We start from the raw sequence: 20,857 nt of genomic DNA on the forward strand, positions 1-20,857 counted from the left end.
GTGAATAAGAGCAAGGTTATTAGGTAAAGTAGGGTTGAGGGTCAAGTCAATTGGGAGGTGAGTTTGAATGGAGAAAAACTGGAGGAAGTGAAGTGTTTTAGATATCTGGGAGTGGATCTGGCAGCGGATGGAACCATGGAAGCGGAAGTGGATCATAGGGTGGGGGAGGGGGCGAAAATTCTGGGAGCCTTGAAGAATGTGTGGAAGTCGAGAGCATTATCTCGGAAAGCAAAAATGGGTATGTTTGAAGGAATAGTGGTTCCAACAATGTTGTATGGTTGCGAGGCGTAGACTATGGATAGAGTTGTGCGCAGGAGGATGGATGTGCTGGAAATGAGATGTTTGAGGACAATGTGTGGTGTGAGGTGGTTTGATCGAGTAAGTAACGTAAGGGTAAGAGAGATGTGTGGAAATAAAAAGAGCGTGGTTGAGAGAGCAGAAGAGGGTGTTTTGAAATGGTTTGGTCACATGGAGAGAATGAGTGAGGAAAGATTGACCAAGAGGATATATGTGTAGGAGGTGGAGGGAACAAGGAGAAGAGGGAGACCAAATTGGAGGTGGAAAGATGGAGTGAAAAAGATTTTGTGTGATCGGGGCCTGAACATGCAGGAGGGTGAAAGGAGGGCAAGGAATATAGTGAATTGGAGCGATGTGGTATACCGGGGTTGACGTGCTGTCAGTGGATTGAATCAAGGCATGTGAAGCGTCTGGGGTAAACCATGGAAAGCTGTGTAGGTATGTATATTTGCGTGTGTGGACGTATGTATATACATGTGTATGGGGGTGGGTTGGGCCATTTCTTTCGTCTGTTTCCTTGCGCTACCTCGCAAACGCGGGAGACAGCAAAAAGAAAAAAAAAAAAAAAAAATGCAGGTAAAAGTGCTCCATGTGAAGCATTGTTGCATAATGGAAAGGCCTTGCATAAATTATTTGTAATGCTTGTATATAAGAAAATTATAGAAAAAACTCTCAGCCATCAGGTTAGGGAATTTAGTGATTTCTCTAAATGATTTTATTCTTTCCAGGTGATCATCTCTGTGTCGCAACTTCTTGGGGAAATTATTGGCTTGAATAATTCTCGATTCCAGGAATCAATGGCTCTTATAAATAGTTATGCTGCCAGTGACAAGGCAATGAATAATACAGGTAGTGTGTTATGTTAATTGTACTTTAATTGTGAATTGAGTAAAACCTCTAAAAGGAAAGTTAGGAAACACATTTCAGGAAACCAGTTATTGTACTGTAAGATGAGGAGTAAGTAGAAAGCTTTGAGTAGGGACTAGTGGAGTAAGAGTTTTGTAAGAGAAGGGATGGAGGAAAGAGAAAAAGAATGGGAGAGAAAAAGCAATAAGGAATGGAGTACCTACCAACAAGTACTTATGATGAGATTTTACATTGTGGCAGGACTAATTTGTTGATCTAATTACATATAGTACTTGTTTGTTAATACTGTTATTATATGCAACCATACTCATTCTACAAATATCTATTTTGAGTCTTTCTAAAACGGTTTCATTCATTTTTAAACTATTTCAGTCCTGATCTTGTTGAAAAAAGCTTCATCTCAAGCTTGACAAATATGAGAAATATTTGAAATATTGTAAAAAATGTTGTAGCCATTAAGACAACCACAGCCTTATAAATCAAGTGTTTCATGGACACTTAAACCCTGGCTCAAAACTTAAGAACTTAAATTTTTATTTTCATTGTCCATTTAGATCCACTATGTACTTTGCGACCATTGTGTTTCATTCTCAAGTTTCATTTTCCTTAATTCTGCCAAGAGAATGAGTCATTCTCTATGATTATGAATGAAATAACTTCTAATGATCTCCTGATATGTTGAAATTTGATAGTTGGCTCTTATCATATGAATGCAACAAAAGGTTTTGTTTACGCTATGGAGTAGGGCAGGAGCCCAGGTGGAGTAGCACATAGCATCCTCCCACTTTTTTTTTTTAAGTGAATAAGCCAAGTAATTGTTTCTGCATTTTGATTAATTAAGTGGTGCATATGATAGCTATTATTTAAAGATGGTTTTAGTCAGTAAAGAAACCATTGGTTCTAGTAATTGTGGGAGAGAAAGTTCAAAATGTATGACATAAATAGATAGGACTATACTTGAACATGCAGGAGGGTGAAAGGTGTGCAAGGAATAGAGTGAATTGGAATGATGTGGTATACTGGGGTCGACGTGCTGTCAGTGGATTTAACCAGGGCATGTGAAGCATTTAGGGTAAACCATGGAAAGTTTTGTGGGGCCTGGATGTGGAAAGGGGGCCGTGGTTTCGGTGCATTATACATGACAGCTTGAGACTGAGTGTGAATGATTGTAGCCTTTGTTGTCTTTTCCTAGCGCTACCCCGCACACATACGGGGGGAGGGGGTTGTCATTTCATGTGTGGCGGGTTGGTGATGGGAATAAAAGAAGGGCAGACAGTATGAATTATGTACATGTGTATATATGTATATGTCTGTGTGTGTATATATATGTATATGTTGAGATGTATAGGTATGTATATGTGCGTGTGTGTACGTGTATGTATATACATGTGTATGTGGGTGGGTTTGGCCATTATTTCGTCTGTTTCCTTGCACTACCTCGCTAACGTGGGAGACAACGACAAAGTATAATAAATAAATAAAATATACCAATCGGTTGTGTACTGTACCTGATTATCATTGATAGAGCTTAAGTGTCAGTTTTCTGTCTTTGCATTTTTTTTCATATCACCTGGTAAAATATTAGTATTTCCATCTTTTTGATTGGGCTCTTACAGATTTTAGTTTGGTGCCCTTTTCAATAAGTTTGAGGATTCTTATAGGTTTAGCTCAGTTCATAAAAAGGTGAAAGGCTTCTAGTCCTGACACATATCTTTAATCCCTCTATATTTGCTGCCATGCATAAACTAGAATTTCCCTCCATGGTAGTATGTCCCATGATTATGAGATGAGAGACATTCTATTAAATATTTTTAGGACAGTTAGGGTTAGGAGCTTTAGACCTTCCAACTCCCACTGGCCTTCCTTATCCCACAGCTATGGTAGCAGAAACTTACTTGTTTTGAGCTTGTTCTTGGCCAAACAGAGGATGCCACAGGGATGATGTCACCCTTTTGCTTAGTCCCAACCACAGCAGCCCACAATTGTACTGGATCCTGTGCTGTCAGCACACCTAGTGCTTCCTTTTATTCTCGCATCTTCCATCCAGTTGGTTAATATTGCATCCATTTTTTTTTTTTGATAATTTCCTAGTTTATTTAGATAATGATGTACTGTATGTGTGTTATAGGTTTTTTCATACTTGATCACTGTTTTTCGCATTAATGAGGTAACTTCAGGTACAGGAAAAGAAATGCCACATTCTCTCTCATCCATTCTCAGCTCTCATGTGTAATGCACTGAAACCACAGCTCCTAATCCACAATCAAGTCACATAGACCTTTCCATAGTTTACTTTGGATGCTTCACATGCCATAGTTCAGCCCATTGACAACATGTCGACCCCAGTATACTACAATGTTCCTGTTTACTCTATCCCATGCACGCCTTTCACCCTCTTGTATGTTTAGGCCCTGATTGCTCAAAATCTTTTTCACTCCATCTTTCCACCTCCAATTTGGTCTCCCCGCTCTCCTTGTTCCCTCCACTTCTGACACGTATATCCTCATTGTCAACCTTTCCTTGCTCATTCTCTTATGTGTCCAAAGCATTTCAGCACACCTTTGTCTGCTCTCTCAAAGCTAAAAGATGTAGTACAGACATGGGAAAAAGTCTCTTTTTCTATAGGTGTGTTGAGCACTGGAATAAGTTACAGTCAGATGTAATGAATGCTAAGCTGTAGATACCTCCAAAAGTCGTTTAGACAAATATGTTATATATTGGGTATACTCATGAGAAGAATGCCAGAAATATACTGTATAAACAACAGCAGTAATGGAGACAGTAGAAGGCTACCTTTTTATTTCTTACACCACATATTGTCCTCAAACATTTAATTTCCAACATAGCCACCCTCCTCTGCACAGCCTTATCAATAGCCCATGCCTCACATCTATATCCTTATAATAGTGTTAGGACTACTGTTCCTGCAGACATACCCAATTTTGCCCTTCCAGATAATGTTCTTTCCACACATTCTTCATCACTCCTAAAACTTTTGCCCTCTTCCCCACCCTATGACTCACTTCCACTTCCACAATTCCATTCGCAACTATGTCCACTCTCTGATATCTAAAATTGTTCACTTCCTCTAATTTTTCTCCAGTTAAACTCGCACTCCACCTCTGCTAAACCTAATAACCTAGCTTTCATTCACATCTACTCTCAACTTTTTCCTTTCACACACTCTTCTAAATTCAGTCACCAACTTCTGCCGTTTCTTACCTGAATCTGCCACTAGTGCTGTATTATCAGCACACAACAGCTAACTCAGTTTCCTGGCCCTGTCATCCTCCACAGATTACATACTTGCTCCTTTCTCCAAGACTTGCACATTTATTTTCCTCACCACCCTATCCATAAACAAATTGAGCAGCTATGGTGACATCACACACCTCTGCCAGAGACCAACCTCCCCTCTTCCTACTCATACACAAGCCTTACACCCTTGATGAAAACTTCTCACCACTTCTAGCAGCTTTCCTCCCACACCGAATAGTCTTCAGACTTTTCACAAAGCATCTTTATCAACCCTATCATATATCCTCTCCAGATCCATCAATGCCGCATACCAATCCATCCATTTTTCTAAGAATTTCTCGCACATTTTTTAAAGCACACCTTGGTCCACACATTCTCTGCCACTTCTGAAACCACTCTGCTCCAACCCAGTCTGATGCTTTGTACATGCCTGCACCCTCTCAGTCAGTACCCTCCCATACAGCTCAACAGGTATACTCAACAAACTTATACTTTCATTATTTGAAGACTTAGTTTTCCCCTTTCCCTTCATACAGTAGCACTATACATGCATTCTGCCACTCCTCATGCACCTCAAATGATCCATGCCTACATTGAAAATCCTTACCAACCAGTCAACAACACAGTCTTCCCCTTTCTTAATAACTTCTGCAGCAATACCATCAACTCCAGCCACCTTGCAACATTTTATCTTAAGGCTTTCATCACCTCTTCTCTCTCCCCCAAACCACTATCCATGACTCTCTCAACATGCATACCACCTTGACCAAAACACCCTACATATGCCACTCTATCATCAACCATTTAGCACTCCCTCAAAGTACTCACTCTGTCTCCTCCTCATTTCCTCACTACCCGTTACCACTTCCCCTTTTACCCCCTTCACTGATGTTGCCATTTGTTCTCTTATCTTTTGCACACTATTTATCTCCTTTCAAAAAATCTTCTTATCCTTCCTAAAGTTTACCTATGCTCACTCTCCCCAACTCTCATTTGCCTTCCTTTTCAATCCCTGCACCCTCCTCTTCACCTCCTGCTGCTTTCTCTTGTACATCTCCCAATCATTTGCACTCCTTTCCTGTAACTACTGCCCAAACACCTCTCTTTTCTCTTTCACTGGCAACTTTACTTCATTCCACTTCTCACTATCCTACTTATCTACCCATTTCCCAGCTTTTGCATGCCACATACATCACTTGCACATGTCAGCACTGCCTCCCTAAATACCTCCAGTTCCTTACCCAGTCCCATTGCTTCATTTAGTCCCCCCTTTTGCCATTCTACACTCAATCTCTACTGGTATTTCTTCACATATCTCTGTTCTAAGCTCACTTAGTCTCACCGCTCCCTTCTCAATGACATTCTTTCCCCTTTCATGGAAACCTCTACAAATCTTCACCCTTGCCCACACAAGATAGTGATCAGACTTTCCCACAGCTGCCAGTCTCAGCACATTTATATCCAAAGGTCTCCATTTTTCTTTATATTGAAGGCTCCAGTCACAGACAGAAATCTACATCAAGGCCAAGCCCTAATTGAAATATAGAGAGAATTATGAAACAGAAAGAAAAGATAAGGGTAAGTATTTATGAATTACAGAGGTATAAGTTTGTTGAGTATTCCTGGTAAATTATATGGGAGGGTATTGATTGAGAGGGTGAAGGCATGTACAGAGCATCAGATTGGGGAAGAGCAGTGTGGTTTCAGAAGTGGTAGAGGATGTGTGGATCAGGTGTTTGCTTTGAAGAATGTATGTGAGAAATACTTAGAAAAGCAAATGGATTTGTATGTAGCATTTATGGATCTGGAGAAAGCACATGATAGAGTTGATAGAGATGCTCTGTGGAAGGTATTAAGAATATATGGTGTGGGAGGCATGTTGTTAGAAGCAGTGAAAAGTTTTTATCGAGGATTAAGGCACGTGTACGTGTAGGAAGAGAGGAAAGTGATTGGTTCTCAGTGAATGTAGGTTTGCGGCAGGGGTGTGTGATGTCTCCATGGTTGTTTAATTTGTTTATGGATGGGGTTGTTAGGGAGGTGAATGCAAGAGTTTTGGAAAGAGGGGCAAGTATGAAGTCTGTTGTGGATGAGAGAGCTTGGGAAGTGAGTCAGTTGTTGTTCGCTGATGATACAGCGCTGGTGGCTGATTCATGTGAAAAACTGCAGAAGCTGGTGACTGAGTTTGGTAAAGTGTGTGAAAGAAGAAAGTTAAGAGTAAATGTGAATAAGAGCAAGGTAATTAGGTACAGTAGGGTTGAGGGTCAAGTCAATTGGGAGGTAAGTTTGAATGGAGAAAAACTGGAGGAAGTGAAGTGTTTTAGATATCTGGGAGTGGATCTGGCAGCGGATGGAACCATGGAAGCGGAAGTGGATCATAGGGTGGGGGAGGGGGCGAAAATCCTGGGAGCCTTGAAGAATGTGGAAGTCGAGAACATTATCTCGGAAAGCAAAAATGGGTATGTTTGAAGGAATAGTGGTTCCAACAGTGTTATATGGTTGCGAGGCGTGGGCTATGGATAGAGTTGTGCGCAGGAGGATAGATGTGCTGGAAATGAGATGTTTGAGGACAATGTGTGGTGTGAGGTGGTTTCATCGAGTAAGTAACGTAAGGGTAAGAGAGATGTGTGGATCAGGTGTTTGCTTTGAAGAATGTATGTGAGAAATACTTAGAAAAGCAAATGGATTTGTATGTAGCATTTATGGATCTGGAGAAAGCACATGATAGAGTTGATAGAGATGCTCTGTGGAAGGTATTAAGAATATATGGTGTGGGAGGCATGTTGTTAGAAGCGGTGAAAAGTTTTTATCGAGGATTAAGGCACGTGTACGTGTAGGAAGAGAGGAAAGTGATTGGTTCTCAGTGAATGTAGGTTTGCGGCAGGGGAGTGTGATGTCTCCATGGTTGTTTAAATTTGTTTATGGATGGGGTTGTTAGGGAGGTGAATGCAAGAGTTTTGGAAAGAGGGGCAAGTATGAAGTCTGTTGTGGATGAGAGAGCTTGGGAAGTGAGTCAGTTGTAGTTTCGCTGATGATACAGCGCTGGTGGCTGATTCATGTGAAAAACTGCAGAAGCTGGTGACTGAGTTTGGTAAAGTGTGTGAAAGAAGAAAGTTAAGAGTAAATGTAATAAGAGCAAGGTAATTAGGTACAGTAGGGTTGAGGGTCAAGTCAATTGGAGGTAAGTTTGAATGGAGAAAAATGGAGGAAGTGAAGTGTTTTAGATATCTGGGAGTGATCTGGCAGCGGATGGAACCATGGAAGCGGAAGTGGATCATAGGGTGGGGGAGGGGGCGAAAATCCTGGAGCCTTGAAGAATGTGGAAGTCGAGAACATTATCTCGGAAAGCAAAAATGGGTATGTTTGAAGGAATAGTGGTTCCAACAGTGTTATATGGTTGCGAGGCTGTGGGCTATGGATAGAGTTGTGCGCAGGAGGATAGATGTGCTGGAAATGAGATGTTTGAGGACAATGTGTGGTGTGAGGTGGTTTCATCGAGTAAGTAACGTAAGGGTAAGAGAGATGTGTGGATCAGGTGTTTGCTTTGAAGAATGTATGTGAGAAATACTTAGAAAAGCAAATGGATTTGTATGTAGCATTTATGGATCTGGAGAAAGCACATGATAGAGTTGATAGAGATGCTCTGTGGAAGGTATTAAGAATATATGGTGTGGGAGGCATGTTGTTAGAAGCGGTGAAAAGTTTTTATCGAGGATTAAGGCACGTGTACGTGTAGGAAGAGAGGAAAGTGATTGGTTCTCAGTGAATGTAGGTTTGCGGCAGGGGTGTGTGATGTCTCCATGGTTGTTTAATTTGTTTATGGATGGGGTTGTTAGGGAGGTGAATGCAAGAGTTTTGGAAAGAGGGGCAAGTATGAAGTCTGTTGTGGATGAGAGAGCTTGGGAAGTGAGTCAGTTGTTGTTCGCTGATGATACAGCGCTGGTGGCTGATTCATGTGAAAAACTGCAGAAGCTGGTGACTGAGTTTGGTAAAGTGTGTGAAAGAAGAAAGTTAAGAGTAAATGTGAATAAGAGCAAGGTAATTAGGTACAGTAGGGTTGAGGGTCAAGTCAATTGGGAGGTAAGTTTGAATGGAGAAAAACTGGAGGAAGTGAAGTGTTTTAGATATCTGGGAGTGGATCTGGCAGCGGATGGAACCATGGAAGCGGAAGTGGATCATAGGGTGGGGGAGGGGGCGAAAATCCTGGGAGCCTTGAAGAATGTGGAAGTCGAGAACATTATCTCGGAAAGCAAAAATGGGTATGTTTGAAGGAATAGTGGTTCCAACAGTGTTATATGGTTGCGAGGCGTGGGCTATGGATAGAGTTGTGCGCAGGAGGATAGATGTGCTGGAAATGAGATGTTTGAGGACAATGTGTGGTGTGAGGTGGTTTCATCGAGTAAGTAACGTAAGGGTAAGAGAGATGTGTGGAAATAAAAAGAGCATGGTTGAGAGAGCAGAAGAGGTTGTTTTGAAATGGTTTGGGCACATGGAGAGAATGAGTGAGGAAAGATTGACCAAGAGGATATATGTGTCGGAGGTGGAGGGAACGAGGAGAAGAGGGAGACCAAATTGGAGGTGGAAAGATGGAGTGAAAAAGATTTTGTGTGATCGGGGCCTGAACATGCAGGAGGGTGAAAGGAGGGCAAGGAATAGAGTGAATTGGAGCGATGTGGTATACCGGGGTTGACGTGCTGTCAGAGGATTGAATCAGGGCATGTGTAGCGTCTGGGGTAAACCATGGAAAGCTGTGTAGGTATGTATATTTGCGTGTGTGGACGTATGTATATGCATGTGTATGGGGGTGGGTTGGGCCATTTCTTTCGTCTGTTTCCTTGCGCTACCTCGCAAATGCGGGAGACAGCGACAAAGCAAAAAAAAAAAAAAATTATGAATTTTTGAGAAAGTGAAAAACCTGTCTTTTGAAATGTGGTAGGTCATAGCTTTTGGGAAAGACATGAGAAGGTAGAGAGTTCCAAAGCTTTGACATGTAGGGAAAGAAGCAGGTATCAAAATGGCCCACTCTTGAGTTGCTGATGGCCACACAATAATCATCTGATGCAGCAGCTTGCCGAGTATTGCATGGTCTTGCTAGTGGTGTGGACACACAAGCAGCCAGCTTTTAGGCAGAAAAACCGAGGTAATACCTATAGAAAAGGTTAAAGTGAAGTAACATTGTGGCATATGGTAAGGGGTTCAAGATTGGAAGTTAGCCTGGGAGAGTTTTTAAAGTGAACTGCTTTCAACTCAACTCAGAACTAGAACCAACCTAAATGTGAGAGCAATACTCCATACAAGGACGGACCAGTCCCCTATATAAATGGAGCTTATGTTCAGAAAAGAAGTTTCGACATCTTAACAGGGCACCCAGTTTCTCAGAGACAGACTTAGCTATTCCTGCCATGTGGAGTTTCCAAGAAAGAGTGGATGTTACAGTAATACCAAGTATTTTCATTGAGTGAAGAGGTGGAATCACAGAACCATCAAAGGAGGAACGAAAATTTTGAGTTTTCGATAGAGGGATGGATAGAAACTGGGTCCTGAAGGCATCAAACTTAACTAGATTTTGTGTGCCCCACTAAGATATCCTGTCCAAGTTTGAGTTTATTGAGGAAGCTGTGTCAAAATGAGATGCAGATTGAGTGAGAGAAGGGGGAGCAGAATTAAAGGATGTGGATAATGCAGTGTTGAGTCGTCAGCATATGAGTGCATTGGATTATTTATGGAGTAGAGGAAATCATTGAAGAAAAGAAGAGAAAGTGTAGGGGACAGGACAGAACCTTGAGGGATGCCACTATTGATGAAAAAATGTGGGGAGGCTGATCCATCAACAACCACAGAGAGATAGATTAGCTGAAGAGGAAGCTAGAAATGAAGGAGCAAAGTGAAGGAGTTAAGTTAAGCTTAGAGATGAGACCCTGATGCCACACTCTTTCAAAAGCCTTAGATTTGTCAAGGGCAACTACACATGACTCCCCAAAATCTTTCGGGGATGATGACCAGACATTAGTAAGATAGGAAAGAATATTGCCAGTGTATCTGGCCATGTGGAAGCCATACTGGTGATCAGAGAGAATACTGTTATTTTCTAGGTGTTTATGGATATGGGAGAAAGTTTGAATGATGAAGAGTGTGATAAGGCAGAATGACCCCCTTGGAAAGGTATTTTTTTAAAAGAATCATAATGCCGGTTAGGATTTGACTATGTTGATCAGGAAAAACCCGAGTCCGAAAAGCCTTTTTTGGATTCGGGGGGAAAGTTAAAAGGGCATCAGGGGGGTTTAAATTTTTAGGAAGAGAGGGAAAAGGAAAAATTGGTTTTCAGTGAATAGGGGGAAAGAAATTGGGCGAAAGGGGCCCAGGGAGAGTTTTAAAATGTTTTCTCCATAAGGTTACCAATTGTTCACTGGCAAAACTGGGGGGGGTTTTAGTGCGAAAATTAGCAATTGCAGAGTAAAAGGACCCTCAAAGGAGGGGCCCAAAAATATTTTGGAAGGTCCTTTTTTGTGTTTTCATTTGCAAAAAAGAGCTTGGGAAGTGGAAAAAGTCACTTTTTAGTTGATAGTCGGCTAAAAAGGAATTTGAATACAAAGACAGAACTGGTTAATTTGGTATCTCACCGTATTCCCCCATTGATAGCTTAGGTTTTTTTTACCAATAGGGCAGTTTAACTAATTGATTAATCCAAAAATAGCATTGTAGCTCTTATTTGATAGCGTTTTCAGTACTAATCAGGAACCACAAAATTATAATTGCCTTGGTTAGCCAGTCTTCCCCACCCTCCCAAATGAAAGCATGCCTGACTTTTAGTAAGTAACCACAGTTCTTGAGATAGACCTGTCTCTTAACAGAGTCAACATGTCCACAGTGATAAGCTTATACTGCTCTGTTGCCACTTGTACAAGGTGTCTTGTAGCTCATTGTCACTAATATCAAGTAGGAATAATGATATAGATTCTGGTAAGATCACATTGATTTTTAAGTTTGGTGCTGTATTGCAGATTTCTAAAGTCAAGAAAAAGGTGATTTGCAGATTTTACATCTTTAGTGAAATTTGTGACACCATTGTTTATGAATACAGGCTTTGCAGTCTTTTCAAGTCCCACAGCTTATGCCGTTCTCACAAGCTGTATATGTTTCTTAACTGTTTCATGCAAGTTGCACAAACTTCTTAACTTCAGCTTAATAATTACTTCAGTTTGTGTTTTGTCCCAGGTATTGAATTGATAAAGTTGTTTTATTTCATGGGGGGAATATTTTGCATATTCATCTTATATTTTTTAGTCTTATCAATCAAGTTATAAGAAAGAAGCTGAAGTTTTAAGTCCTTTGCATTGTCCAAATGAGATTCATCCATGAAATTCTGGCGTTCTCTGATATAACATTAAAACAAGAAAGAATTGCTGATAAGCAAAGTTGAACTTTTCCTCATTTTTAATCCAATAGATGCTTCCATGATTATGGAGACAACTTAAGATGGCATTGTTGGAATGTGTTATCTGATATCAGCCTGGTGAAGAAATGTGAAGTCATTAAAACAAGACAGACCACCTGCTCAAGATGGAGTTTTCTTCATTTATAAAAAAACAAAAACAGGTGATACTGGACTCCAACTGCATATAGGTACACCACAAGTGTAAAGTCATCTTCAGTGAGACTGTATCATCATCACTTGATAAGAATGTGTCCTGTTTTGTCAAAGAACTTCCAACTCTGAAGAAGTCCACCCTTTCCCTGTTATTGATTTTAGCACTGCTTTGAAGTTGCAGGAGCCCCACAAAGAGAGTCCTGGGTATTTTTGAGTTAGAAAATTAATCATCAAAAGATTTTCCCTTCATCATCACAACAAAATGCACAAAACAAGTCATGCAAAATTATGATGTTCTGTTGCTTCTTTCTGTATTTTGCTGCTTGCTTGGGAAGAAAGCACAAGGTAAGATTTGTTTCTGTGTGAGGCACAAAACCAGAGTAAGTAACCTCTAAACTATGGGAGTCATAATATGAAGACTTGTGTGGCAGGCTCCAGGAAGTCATTTTTTTTTTTTTTTTGCCGCTGTCTCCCGCATTTGCGAGGTAGCGCAAGGAAACAGACGAAAGAAATGGCCCAACCCACCCCCATACACATGTATATACATACGTCCACACACGCAAATATACATACCTACACAGCTTTCCATGGTTTACCCCAGACGCTTCACATGCCTTGATTCAATCCACTGACAGCACGTCAACCCCGGTATACCACATCGCTCCAATTCACTCTATTCCTTGCCCTCCTTTCACCCTCCTGCATGTTCAGGCCCCGATCACACAAAATCTTTTTCACTCCATCTTTCCACCTCCAATTTGGTCTCCCTCTTCTCCTCGTTCCCTCCACCTCCGACACATATATCCTCTTGGTCAATCTTTCCTCACTCATTCTTTCCATGTGCCCAAACCATTTCAAAACACCCTCTTCTGCTCTCTCAACCACGCTCTTTTTATTTCCACACATCTCTCTTACCCTTACGTTACTTACTCGATCAAACCACCTCACACCACACATTGTCCTCAGACATCTCATTTCCAGCACATCCATCCTCCTGCGCACAACTCTATCCATAGCCCACGCCTCGCAACCATACAACATTGTTGGAACCACTATTCCTTCAAACATACCCATTTTTGCTTTCCGAGATAATGTTCTCGACTTCCACACATTCTTCAAGGCTCCCAGAATTTTCGCCCCCTCCCCCACCCTATGATCCACTTCCGCTTCCATGGTTCCATCCGCTGCCAGATCCACTCCCAGATATCTAAAACACTTCACTGCCTCCAGTTTTTCTCCATTCAAACTCACCTCCCAATTGACTTGACCCTCAACCCTACTGTACCTAATAACCTTGCTAGTCATATGAGATCTAATGTTCCTGGACTTTATTTCAATCCCTTGCCAATATTTTGTTGTTTTGTATGGCTATTAAGTGTTGCCTTGATGTCTTGATTCATTGTAGGTGCTTTCTTTGGAGATTTTACTTTTTAGAAGCAAGTCTAGTGTAATACATATGTAGATACATGTAAATATGTAACATTACATCCATTCTTCTCTTTATGCGGGATCACTATATGTAGTTTTGCTATTGTGCAAGGAACCTAATTCTATTTCTGCTTCCTCATTTTATGCAGTCAAAATTTGCAACTATGCAGGTGTGTGTGGTAGAGAGTGCACCAAAACTTTAGTGAAGGATGGCAGGTGGAGTAGGCATTGAGTCCTGGATGGAGCATGCCAAGTTTCACCCAGCAAGTCAGTCTTACAGTTATCACCATTGAGTGTGGATCTAAGCTACTTGTGTAATTTGGTTATATTTGGGAAGGCATTTTTCTGTAACATGCTGTGTTTGTATTTCTTTATTTAGGATCCAAACTTTCAGCACAATCGACCCCCAGAGCAAGCAGTTAAACTGAAGAGAACCTCTAATCTTAGAAACAAAGATAGAAATCTTATGATGCGCTGATGCTTATAAGGGAGTATCAATGCTTAGGCTTGCTTGGTGAATCTCCAAACCACAAGAAGAATGCAGAGAAAATTTTAAGGGCTCAGGTCCACTCTACTGTCTGCGAAAGTAGCACAAGGGTCAGAAATCCACTTATGGAGAAAATGCTCTGGTTTTGCATAATGCCAGCACACAATACTGCATCAGAAAGCACATGGGGGATGGTAAACAATCACCAGGGCTGTAAAATACTGGGTGATGAGTAGACTAATTGCTGTGGTAGACAATTAGAAATATTTTTAGGTATTTTTTCAGATATTAGAAGGTTGCTCAACGAAATTGAAAAATTATGTGGGTTTTAACATTTCATTGAATTAAATTACGAACAACAGAGATTTTACTGTATAGATATGAGGTAGGTTAAAGCTTTTGTCTTGGGTCGAGGGTGAGTATACAGTCTATGGAGGTTGAGGGGACCTGGAAAATGAGTCTGTTGTTGTTTGCTGATGCTACAGGACTGGCGGCAGATATGAGTGAGAAACAGAACTTCCCCTTCTTATCCACACAGCATGGCTTCAGACCCAGATATTACCACTAGACTACACTCTGAACTCACACAACATATCCTGGGTGGATTCAGTCAATAACAGTCCTTCCACACAGTAGTAGTGGCAATAGACATCTACAAATCAGTTGACACTGTCCTCTGACACAAATTGTATGAGACATTACCCTCCACAACCAGATTCACCCATAGTGGCATTACCATTATAGCACTAGAAAACCACATTGGAGATCCCAAGGAGCATTTTTTTTCTCCAACTTTCTTCAGTCTTTTCCTACACAGTATTCCATAACGTCTGGCAAGCCTTAATACAAAGGTTTGTTCGTATGCAGACAACCTCACGATCAAACCTCAGCATCCTTACGTTACAGTAGCCCCAACAAACATGCAGCATTACAGTACACAATAGGAACAATGGCTCACACAGAACATAATGTCTGCATCTCCACAGAGGTCTTCAGTCACTCTTTTAACCCCAGACAGACATGAATCTAGCTCACATCCTGTAGCCAACTTGAATGGACAATTTACATAACTCCAACCATTTTAGGCATCACATACAACACACACATGACATTCACTCCCCACACCAGTAACATAAACCTAAAAGTATCACACAAACTAAATACCATCAAAGCATTTCACTGGCACCACATTTGGATAATAAAAGAATCTCTCAACATCTTATACAAACAATTCATCCATTTCACTTTGAACTGTACCTCACCTGCCTGGTCTTTCACCCTCACAAAATGAAATATAACAGAGCTGCAAACCACACAAAATAGCACACTCAAAACAATCACTGGCTGCTTAGCAACCATGAACACTCAACACCTACTCTATGAAAAGATCTTTTCAATATGGACCCAACTCAGCAGGCTAGGCACCAAATTCTAGATAACATGACTAGACCCCTTCCATCCAAACCTTTCTCTAACTGACCACCAGCCCCCAAGTAGAAATAAAAAGCTAACTCCTGTTGCACACTTCAGTGACCTTCACTCATAGAACCCTTCATTTCCAGCAAATGTAACACATAACACAAACACATATAATTAACCTGGCAAGAACTGAGTAACTAATCTCCCAACTCACTTTTAAATGACAACCCACCAGACATACACCCAACATAAACCACACTTCTTGGACAAACACAGGTTACACTCTCCCATTTATGCTGTGGACATCACTCATCACTACAACACAACAAACACTACAGAACCCTTATGTGCTCGGTGCAGCTATTATAAGGAAGATATTAGACAGTTACTCCTTACTTGCCCTGCACTCACTGCACATAGAGGTAAACACATCGTCACAGCTTTTTATAACCTGTGGTCACGATTGGGGGATATGACCAGCCTCCTGAGTGCTGCAGGAGCCTCCGAAGATAGAAAGGACTCTGGGAGCATGAAATGAATTTATACATTTTTTCATACATGATTACCATTTCCCACGTGAACGAGGTAGGGCCAGGAAACAGACAAAGGAGGACACATCATCTGACATACACAAATATATATATATATTTTTTTTTTTTTTTTTCAAACTATTCGCCATTTCCCGCGTTAGCGAGGTAGCGTTAAGAACAGAGAACTGGGCCACTGAGGGAATATCCTCACCTGGCCCCCTTCTCTGTTCCTTCTTTTGGAAAATTAAAAAAAATTGAGAGGGGAGGATTTCCAGCCCCCCGCTCCCTCCCCTTTTAGTCGCCTTCTACGACACGCAGGGAATACGTGGGAAGTATTCTTTCCAAAAGAGGTAATAGAGAAGGGGGCCAGGTGGGGATGTTCCCTCGGGGGCCCAGTCCTCTGTTCTCGACGCTACCTCGCTAATGCGGGAAATGGCGAATAGTATGAAAGAAAAGAAAAGATTTTGCTTTGTCGCTGTCTCCTGCGTTAGCAAGGTAGCACAAGGAAACAGACAAAAGAATGGCCCAACCCACCCACATACGCATGTATATACATACACGTCCGCACATGCAAACATACATACCTATACATCTCAATGTATACATATATATACACACACAGACATATACATGTATACACATGTACATAATTCATACTGTCTGCCTTTATTCATTCCCCTCGCCACAATGAAATAACAACCCCCTCCCACGTTAGCGAGGTAGCACAGGGAAACAGACGAAAGAATGGCCCAACCCACCCACATACACGTCCACACATGCATATATACATACCTATACATTTCAGCATATACATATATATACATACACAGACACATACACATATGCACATGTCCATAATTCATATTTGCTGCTTTTATTCATTCCCGTCACCACCTTGCCACACATAAAATGACAACCCCCTCCCCCCGCATGTGCAAGAGATAGCGCTAGGAAAAGACAACAAAGGCCACATTCGTTCACACTCAGTCTCTATCTGTCATGTATAATGCACCGAAACCACAGCTCCCTTTCCACATCCAGGCCCCACAAAAATGGTTTACCCCAGACACTTCACATGCCCTGGTTCAATCCATTGACAGCATGTTGACTCCGGTATACCACATTGTTCCAGTTCACTCTTTTATTCCTTGCATGCCTTTCACCCTCCTGCATGTTCAGGCCCTGATTGTTCAAAATCGTTTTCACTCTATCCTTCCACCTCCAATTTGGTATCCCACTTCTTGTTCCCTCAACCTCTGACACATATATCCTGCTTGTCAGTCTTTCCTCACTCATTCTCTTCATGTGACTAAACCATTTCAAAACACCCTCTTTTGCTCTCTCAACCACACACTTTTTATTACCACACATCTCTCTTACCCTTTCATTACTTACTCGATCAAACCACCTCACACCACATATTGTCCTCAAACATCTCATTTTCAGCACATCCACCCTCCTTTGCACAACTCTATCTATAGCCCATGCCTCGTAACCATATAACATTGTTGAAACCACTATTCCTTCAAACATACCCATTTTTGCTCTCCAAGATAATGTTCTTGACTTCCACACATTTTTCAACTCTCCCAGAACATTCACCCCCTCCCCCACCCTATGATTCACTTCCACTTCCATGGTTCCATCTGCTGCCAACTCCACTTCCAGGTATCTAAAACACTTCACTTCCTCCAGTTTTTCTCCATTCAAACTTACCTCCCAATTGACTCGTCCCTCAACCCTACTGTACCTAACAACCTTGCTCTTGTTCACATTTCCTCTCAGCTTTCTTCTTTCACACACTTTACTAAACTCAATCACCATCTTCTGCAGTTTCTCACCCGAATCAGCCACCAGCACTGTATCATCAGTGAACAACAATTGACTCACTTCCCAAGCTCTCTCCACAACAGACTGCATACTTGCCCCTCTTTCCAAAACTCTTGCATTCACCCTCCTAACAACCCCATCCATAAACAAATTTAACAACCATGGAGACATCATGCACCCCTGCCGCAAACCAACATTCTCTGTGAACCAGTCACTTTCCTCTCTTCCTACACGTACACATGCCTTACATCCTCGATAAAAACTTTTCACTGCTTCTCATAACTTACCTCCCACACCATGTATTCTTAATACCTTCCACAGAGCATCTCTATCAACTCTATCATATGTCTTCTCCAGATCCATAAATGCTACATACAAATCCATTTGCTTTTCTAAGTATTTCTCACATACATTTTTCAAAGCAAACATCTGATCCACACATCCTCTACCACTTCTGAAACCACACTGCTCTTCCCCAGTTTGATTCTCTGTGCATGCCTTCACCCTCTCAGTCAATACCCTCCCATATACTTTCCCAGGAATACTCAACAAACTTATACCTCTGTAATTTGAGCACTCACTCTTATCCCCTTTGCCTTTGTACAATGGCACTATGCAAGCATTCCGCCAGTCCCCAGGCACTTCACCATAAGTCATACATACATAAAATAACCTTACCAACCAGTCAACAATACAGTATTTTCATCTATACACATGTACATATTCATACTTGCTTGCTTTCATCCATTCCTCACACCACCCCGCCCCAAAGGAAACAGCATTGCCACCCCATGTGTCAGGGAGGTAGTGCCAGGAAACAGACTGATTAAGGCCGCATGTGCTCTCGCTCAGTTTCTAGCTGTCATTTGTAATGCACTGAAACCATAGCTGTCTGTCCACATCCAGGACCCACAGATTTTCAAGAACTTGGCAGAATCGGTGTCTTTACACCTTCAAGAATGTATAAAGAGGAAAGGAAAGCAGATTATCTATCAAAACAGTATATGAATAAAACTAATGAACAGTTTATCTTTATTTTTATGCATTGGCTCCCCCATGCATAATGCATTTTCAAGGTGTGTATACCCTTTTTGTCAACCTTTCCTCATTCATTCTCTCCATATGTCTAAACCATTTAAACCAACCCTCTTCTGGTCTGTAAACCACTTTTTTTTATTACTACACATCTTTCTTAAATTACTTACTTGATTGAACCACCTCAAACTACATATTGTTCTCAAACATTTCATTTCCAACACATCAACTCTCTTCTGCACAACCCATGGCTTGCCACCACATAATATTGTTGAAATTACTATTCCTTCAAACATACCTTTTTTTGCTCTCCGTGGTAATGTTCTCTCTTACCATGCATTCTTCATCTCACAGAACCTTCGTCCCTTACCTTACCCTGTGACTCACTTCTGCTTACATTGCTCCATTCGTTGTCAAGTCCATTCTCAGACATCTAAGACACTTCACTGCCTACAGTTTTTCTCCATTCAAACTTACATCCCTGCTAACCTTTCTCACAATCCAGTTGAACCTAATAACCTTACTTTTATTCACCTTCCTCTCAACTTTCTCCTTTCACACACACTCAAACTCGATCATCAGCTTCTGCAGTTTCTTGACTGAGTCAGCCAATAGTGCTGTATCATCGATGAACAACTGACTCACTCCCCAGGCCTTTTTATCCCCAACAGACTACATACTTGCCCCTCTCTCCAAGACTCTTGCATGTACCTCTCTAACCACCTCATCCATAAACAAGTTAAACAACCATTGTGACATCGCATACCCCTGCCACAGACCAGTCTTCCCTTGCATCCCTTCACTCTCTTCTCCTCCTGCTCATACAAATGCCTTACATACTTTGTAAAGATTTCCCACACCATATATCCTTAATACCTTCCACAAAGCATCTCTATCAACCCTATCATGTGCCTTCTCGAGATCCATAAATGTTGAATACAAAACCATCTGTTTTTTAGGTATTTCTCACCCACATTCTTTAAAGCAAACACCTGATCCACACATCCTCTACCACTTATGAAACTGCTCCTCTCCAGTTTGATGCTCTTTACATGCCTTCCTAACAGTATCCATACATATATTATTTTTTATATTTTTATTATACTTTGTCGCTGTCTCCCGCGTTTGCGAGGTAGCGCAAGGAAACAGACGAAAGAAATGGCCCAACCCCCCCATACACATGTATATACATACGTCCACACACGCAAATATACGTACCTACACAGCTTTCCATAGCTTACCCCAGACGCTTCACATGCCTTGATTCAATCCACTGACAGCACGTCAACCCCGGTATACCACATCGCTCCAATTCACTCTATTCCTTGCCCTCCTTTCACCCTCCTGCATGTTCAGGCCCCAATCACACAAAATCTTTTTCACTCCATCTTTCCACCTCCAATTTGGTCTCCCTCTTCTCCTTGTTCCCTCCACCTCCGACACATATATCCTCTTGGTCAATCTCTCCTCACTCATCCTCTCCATGTGCCCAAACCACTTCAAAACACCCTCTTCTGCTCTCTCAACCACGCTCTTTTTATTTCCACACATCTCTCTTACCCTTACGTTACTCACTTGATCAAACCACCTCACACCACACATTGTCCTCAAACATCTCATTTCCAGCAAATCCATCCTCCTGCGCACAACTCTATCCATAGCCCACGCCTCGCAACCATACAACATTGTTGGAACCACTACTCCTTCAAACATGCCCATTTTTGCTTTCCGAGATAATGTTCTTGACTTCCACACATTCTTCAAGGCCCCCAGAATTTTCGCCCCCTCCCCCACCCTATGATCCACATCCGCTTCCATGGTTCCATCCGCTGCCAGATCCACTCCCAGATATCTAAAACACTTCACTTCCTCCAGTTTTTCTCCATTCAAACTCACCTCCCAATTGACTTGACCCTCAACCCTACTGTACCTAATAACCTTGCTCTTATTCACATTTACTCTTAACTTTCTTCTTCCACACACTTTACCAAACTCAGTCACCAGCTTCTGCAGTTTCTCACATGAATCAGCCACCAGCGCTGTATCATCAGCGAACAACAACTGACTCACTTCCCAAGCTCTCTCATCCCCAACAGACTTCATACTTGCCCCTCTTTCCAA

General features: G+C 41.6%; 1 protein-coding gene across 1 annotated transcript in view; it reads left to right on the forward strand.

Annotated features, from left to right (window-relative positions):
- Nucleotides 1-20,857, forward strand: part of Ziz (dedicator of cytokinesis protein Ziz) — a 526,511-nt gene that overhangs the window by 336,801 nt on the left and 168,853 nt on the right. Inside the window, exon 27 of the mRNA XM_071669140.1 lies at nucleotides 1,026-1,146. Within this exon, the coding sequence (XP_071525241.1) occupies nucleotides 1,026-1,146 (121 nt within the window). The remainder of the gene's footprint in view (nucleotides 1-1,025; nucleotides 1,147-20,857) is intronic.

This window comes from Panulirus ornatus, chromosome 13 (assembly GCF_036320965.1).
Source record: "Panulirus ornatus isolate Po-2019 chromosome 13, ASM3632096v1, whole genome shotgun sequence".
In the NCBI taxonomy this organism is placed as follows: Eukaryota; Metazoa; Arthropoda; class Malacostraca; order Decapoda; family Palinuridae; genus Panulirus; species Panulirus ornatus.